The 6,000-nt window shown below is 51.1% G+C and overlaps 1 protein-coding gene across 1 annotated transcript in view; it reads left to right on the top strand.

Annotated features, from left to right (window-relative positions):
• Positions 1-6: 6 nt before the first annotated feature.
• Positions 7-6,000, top strand: part of ADCY9 (adenylate cyclase 9) — a 95,831-nt gene continuing 89,837 nt past the window's right edge. Inside the window, exon 1 of the mRNA XM_013005511.2 lies at positions 7-1,100. Within this exon, the coding sequence (XP_012860965.2) occupies positions 83-1,100 (1,018 nt within the window). The 5' untranslated portion in view covers positions 7-82. The remainder of the gene's footprint in view (positions 1,101-6,000) is intronic.

The raw sequence follows: 6,000 nt of genomic DNA, 5'->3' as shown, positions 1-6,000 counted from the left end.
GGGACCGGCGGACAGCTCCAATCACACGCGGGCCGCCGCCGGCTCCCCGGTCACCTGCCTGTCCCAGGTGGGCAGCTTCTCCATGTGCATCGAAGTCCTCTTTTTGCTCTACACCGTTATGCACTTGCCTTTGTATTTAAGCCTCTTCCTGGGCGTGGCCTACTCCGTCCTCTTTGAGACCTTCGGTCACTATTTCCGAGAGGCCGACTGCTTCCCACCGCTGGCGCCCCGGGCCCTGCCCTGGGAGCTGCTGAGCCGGGCGCTGCTGCACCTCTGCATCCACGCCATCGGGGTCCACCTGTTCATCATGTCCCAGGTGAGGTCCCGGAGCACCTTCCTCAAGGTGGGCCAGTCCATCATGCACGGGAAGGACCTGGAAGTGGAGAAAGCCCTCAAGGAGCGGATGATCCACTCGGTGATGCCCCAGATCATCGCCGACGACCTCATGAGACAGGGCGACGACGAGAGCGAGAGCTCGGTCAAGAGGCACGCCACTTCGAGCCCCAAGAATCGGAAGAAGAAGGCGTCCATCCAGAAGGGGCCCATCGCCTTCCGGCCATTCAAGATGCAGCAGATCGAAGAGGTCAGCATTCTGTTCGCCGACATCGTGGGCTTCACCAAGATGAGCGCCAACAAGTCAGCCCACGCCCTGGTGGGCCTCCTGAACGACCTCTTCGGCCGCTTCGACCGCCTGTGCGAGGAAACCAAATGCGAGAAGATCAGCACGCTGGGCGACTGTTATTACTGCGTGGCGGGCTGTCCCGAGCCGCGCCCCGACCATGCCTACTGCTGCATCGAGATGGGCCTGGGCATGATCAAGGCCATCGAGCAGTTCTGCCAGGAGAAGAAGGAGATGGTGAACATGCGCGTCGGCGTGCACACCGGCACCGTCCTGTGCGGCATCCTGGGCATGCGGAGGTTCAAGTTCGACGTGTGGTCCAACGATGTGAACTTGGCCAACCTCATGGAGCAGCTGGGCGTGGCTGGCAAGGTCCACATCTCCGAGGCCACGGCCAAGTACTTGGACGACCGCTACAAGATGGAAGATGGGAAGGTGTTTGAACGCCTGGGCCCCAGTGTGGTGGCCGACCAATTGAAAGGTAAGTGTTGTGCCTGGGCTTAGTGTATTTCCCTCCCCACCAACCTTTAATGTTTGGAGAAAAGGGTGGGAGAGGTCAGAGAAACACAGGTCTCTTTCGAGAGGCGGGTGCCAGAAGGCAGGTCACTTGTTTTGAGCTGCCTTCCAAGGGAGGATGGGGGGAGGTGTGGAGTGCAAGTTTGTCTGTTTTCTCTCCTGGGGAATCAGATATCCCAGCTCTTGCCACACTGCAGAAAGTGACCCTGTGAGCAGGGCCGACCTCATGGGGCCCTCTAGAAGGACGGCTAACTTTGAAGATGCCTCTCAACTTGCATTAACTAGCTTAGCATTTCTGCAGTGCATTTCTGAATCCTGGCCTTTGCCGGAATGCCAGGGCACCAACAAAATGGCCCGAAAAGCTCCTTGCTTATGCTTGTGTCCCCTCCACTGTTCTCCCCATCCCAGGCATTTCCCTCTGCTTTTTAGCAAAAAAGAAAGAAAGAAAATGATGATGACACCTTTCCCCCTCTAGTTCTCATTTTCTTTATTGTTAAACTGTTGTTGTTGTTAGGAGCCAGTGAGTCAGTTCCACCGGCAGCGACCTGTGCACTACAGAATGACACACTGCCGGCCCTGCGCCAACCTCACAGTCGTTGCTTTAGCTGAGCTCAAGGGTACAGCCACTGTCTCAGCCCATCTCACGGAAGGTCTTTTTGCTGAGCCTCTCCAGTGTACCAAGCACAATGTGCTTCTCCAGGGACTGGTCTCTCCTGAACACATGCCCAAAGTCAACGAGGCGAAATCTTGCCGTCCTTGCTCCTAGGGAGCATGCTGCCAAGACAGATGTGTGCGTTCTTCTGGAAGCACGTGGTCTGGTCAATATTCGTCGCCAGCCCCATAGCCCAAAGGCACCAATTGTTCAGCTTGAGAGGAGGAAACCAGCTCTGCCGTGTAGCGCTTGGAGATTGAGGTGGATTCTAAACCTCCAAGTGCCCACTGCCTTTTGCCAGTGGTTCTCAACCTTCCTAATGTCTCGGCCCTTTCATACAGTTCCTTGTGTTGTGGTGACCCCCCCCTAACCATAAAATTATTTTCATTGCTACTTCATCACTGTCATTTTGCTACTGTTATGAATCGGGCCACCCCTGTGAAAGGGTCACTCAACCCCCAAAGGAGTCGAAACCCACAGGTTGTGAACCACTACTTTAGCTGTTAACCTGTGTGCAGCTTCAGCTGTCCTGTTACATGGTACTTTAGGGTTCATGGGGTTTATCTCAACACTTAGAGGTCAGCATTGAACTTCTCAGGCCACCCCCACCCCACTCCCTTAGACTCAGGTTTATATCTGGCCCCTCCAACCCCTCAGGCATGATCTGGGTCCCTGGTCTGAAGCACCTACCTGCTCTTCTGGATGTCCTCACTGGGCTGCGGCTTATCACTTTCTTACCTTTCTCATTTTGACCCGTGTCTGGGAAGGGCTGGATAAATAATAGGAATGGAAATAATCAGCTACAATTCTCATGCCTCCTTTTTCTTTTTAAAAGAAATTATATTTTTAAATTGTTATTTTATTCTAAAATTTTAAGTTGTATTTTTAACTCTTTTGCATTGTGAATTAGGTGGGGGGCTCTAATGCCTCCGTTTCTTAAAAATCTTCACATTGGACTGCAGCTTCCCCAAGGGGTGCAAGGGGCGCATCTGTTTTTAAAGTCTAGAGAAAGTCACCTTGATTTTTACCTGCTGAGACTTGCCAAGCTGGATTGTGTTGTGTGGTGCCCAGACAAGGCAGTAAGGGCACAATTAAAAGTCTCAGGATAGGACCCCCTCAGGAGAAGGAGCAGTTAAATCAGGGACTTGGATGGAGCTGGGGCTGGCCCGGCTGGCCGGCCTACAGTTGAATCCTGTGCGGAATCTCTCTTTGCTTCCTTGTGCTGGTGATGGGAGTTCCCCAGGCTCTTGATTTCTGTGTGATCTGGCTCTTGATTTCTTCTCTCCTTGAGTTAGCATTCCACGTTCCCTTTTCTAGTGAGGATTATGAGGTCCCCCGAAGCAGTCATTCCCCTTGATGCAGGAAGTTTCAAATGTTGTTTTGACAAGTATCCAAGGTTCTGGAAAGACTGTTGTCAGCTGTCTTTCTGCCCAGGAGGGTGGTGCTGGCCCCTGAGTCCAGTTGGAAGGTAGCTGTGGTGTGGGAATGGGGCTGGAACCCCCGGTGACCTTTCAGCATCTCTGGGACCCGAGAGAGGGGGGCCTGGTCCTGGAGCATGGGAATCCCATGGGAATGGCATCAGATCAGGTGTGTCAGGCCGAGGTAGAGCGGCGTCCGTTTCATAAGCTGGACTTTGCTTTATTTGAATTTCAAAAACGAAAGGCAAGTGTAATCATTAAGTGTGTTTAGAAATCATCGAGCCACTGAATATTTTGAAATGACTTTGTGTGTGTGTGTCAGTTTATGGGTAATTTTACTTTCCATTTATGGATTAAATGTTTCCCTAGCACACACCCCCCCAAAAAAAGTGTATTTCTTCTCTCTCATTCATTGTTTTTTTTTAAAACCTCAAATTATGTAACTTTGATAAACCAAACAATCCTTTCAACATCTGTGCATTGTATGAAAGGGCTTCAAAAAGTTTGTGAAAAAAATGGAATTAGAAGGGAATGTAGTTTCCACATGAGCTTTTTGAGGTCTCTCTCCCCACCCAGTGGATTCAGAAATGAAATGTCAGAGTCCTGGATGGGAGGTCGGGAAAGGGAGAAGAAATTATAAGTAACTGGTCCTTTTTAAAATTCGATTTTAGATGCTTTGCTACCTTGGGCGCATTTTGAAAACCTCAGTGGCAGTGCTCAGCCCTAGAGCAGCCCCAGGACTTCCCTACTCCCATCTGTGTAGTGGATCCTTCAGTCAGCGGCTGATCGATAGAAATAGTAGCACGGGCCCTGTTTACTCGTGTGGCTTAGTTTAGATAGGTAAAGTTGATTTAATTAGCCTTCTATCTCGGGTCTGTTGGCAGCTAACTTCCGTGTACACTGCCTCCTGGCGCCTCTGCTGATAGTGGGGTTAAAGGTGCCCCTGCAGGAGCTCCATGGAGTCGAGGATGCTGGCACCCTGGAGGGTGAAAGGAAGTTTCTGGTGCCAGGGGCTGTGGCGTTGATTCCACGTGACAGAGTGGAAACCCATGATCCCTTTTCTTTGCCCTTGACATTTTACTTATTTTGGTGCCGTTGAGCAAAATACAGCACAACTTACTAATCCAATCGTTTCTGTATGTGTAATGTACTGACTGACATCCTTCAAGTAGTTCAACCATGCCCACCCACCTTGTTCCCGTCTCCTTCCTCAGAAACACAGGCTCGCTGCCCCTTAAGAGTCCTGGGTAATCCTTTGAGTCTGTTTGATCCCGTATAGTTCATTCTTAAATGCCCAAGGCAGACTTTTTTTCTAACTAGTTCAACAAAACTGAAGTTGTGGGGTCTCATGAAGCCAGTTTGGACTACAAAAAAACAAAACAAAAACTCTTTGTAGAACTGCCCTGTGGGTTTCTGAAACTGTTAACTCTTTGTGGAGTAGAGAGCCTTGTCTTTCCCCCAAGGAGCAGGTTGGTGGTTTTGAACTGCCGACCTTGAGGTTAGCAGTCCAGTGAGTAACTGGCTACAGCACCAGGGCACAACAACCCTGTATGACAGCAGAACTTGCACCACAGGAGCAGATCACCAGGACGTTCTTCCTGCAGCACAGCTGGGGGTTCAAACCAGCCTTGCAGTTAGCAGCCAAGCTTTGAACCACTGTGCCACCAGGGCTCTATTTACTTTTTTACTACTAGGTGGCATTTAAGAAAAAATTTTGTCAGCCTTCTGCCAGGACCACTGATGCTGGGCTGAGGCACTTAATATTTTAGACTCTGCCAACAGCTGTCTAATACTGGGGGGTAAAAACCCGAACAACGTAGGTTCCTTTTCAGGTATGGCCTGTCAGCTGACATTAAGGCCTGTTGTCGAGGGCCAGTTTGGGGTGCAGTTGGTTTGCTCAGGTACTGCCCTTGCTTTGAGCACGTTTGGATCACCTGTTCCCACCCGAGGGACCCTGGTGGTGTAGTAGTTATGCTGGATTGCTAACCATAACATCAGGAGTTTGAAATCACCAGTTGCTCCTCAGGAGACAGATGAGGCTCTCTGCTCCCATAAAGAGTTACTGTCTTGCAACCCACTGGGGCAGATCTATGCTGTCCCGTTAGGCTCATTATGAGTAAGAATCAACTCGATGGCTGTGAGTTTGGTTTGGTTTCTGCACAATTTGATCAATATCAGTTGGGGCAGTGGGCCAGGCAGTGAATTTGGTTCTTTTTGGAAATCCTTATGGAAGCCGACTGCCACATCTTTCTCACATGGTGCAGCTAGTGGGTTTGAGCCCAACCTTCTCAGTGAGCAGCTGAAGGCATTGCCCACTGCACAAGGGAGAGATGAAAAAGGAGCAGAGAGCCATTCAGGATGCTCCAGGTTTTTCTTGGACTGACTAGCTAGCCTGGGTCGAGTGGCAGTTGCATTCCTTCTCACCGGTCAGTGTTGCCCAGGTGCTTTGCTGTGGACGTGTAGCTTGAAGAGAAACCCAACAGGACTCCTGCTGTGGGCGTTAGTGTGCCCCCGCGCTCACTCGCTCAGGGAGCGTGCCTCTTTGTGCTTGGTGATTTCCAGGCTGGCGTCTCCACTGGGGTTCCAATGGGTCACTGGCACTGGGCAGGTCTACCCTTCTGGTGGGGGCAGGCGGCTGCTGGCTGAGAGGCCTCTCTTCCCATTGGCGTTGGCTCCGACATCGTGAGGCACCCAAAGGAACTCGCACTTTGGGAGGAAATTTTGTTCCGAGGCGCGAGTTGTCAGAACAGGAAGGGATTGACAGTCAGGGTGGCTCAGAGGTTAGCATGGAACAT

Source organism: Echinops telfairi, unplaced genomic scaffold (genome assembly GCF_000313985.2).
Source record: "Echinops telfairi isolate 266 unplaced genomic scaffold, ASM31398v2 ScPeMD7_5;HRSCAF=22, whole genome shotgun sequence".
Taxonomy (NCBI): domain Eukaryota; kingdom Metazoa; phylum Chordata; class Mammalia; order Afrosoricida; family Tenrecidae; genus Echinops; species Echinops telfairi.
Note: the sequence above shows the minus strand (reverse complement) of the source record. Positions and strands in the feature narration are given on the sequence as shown.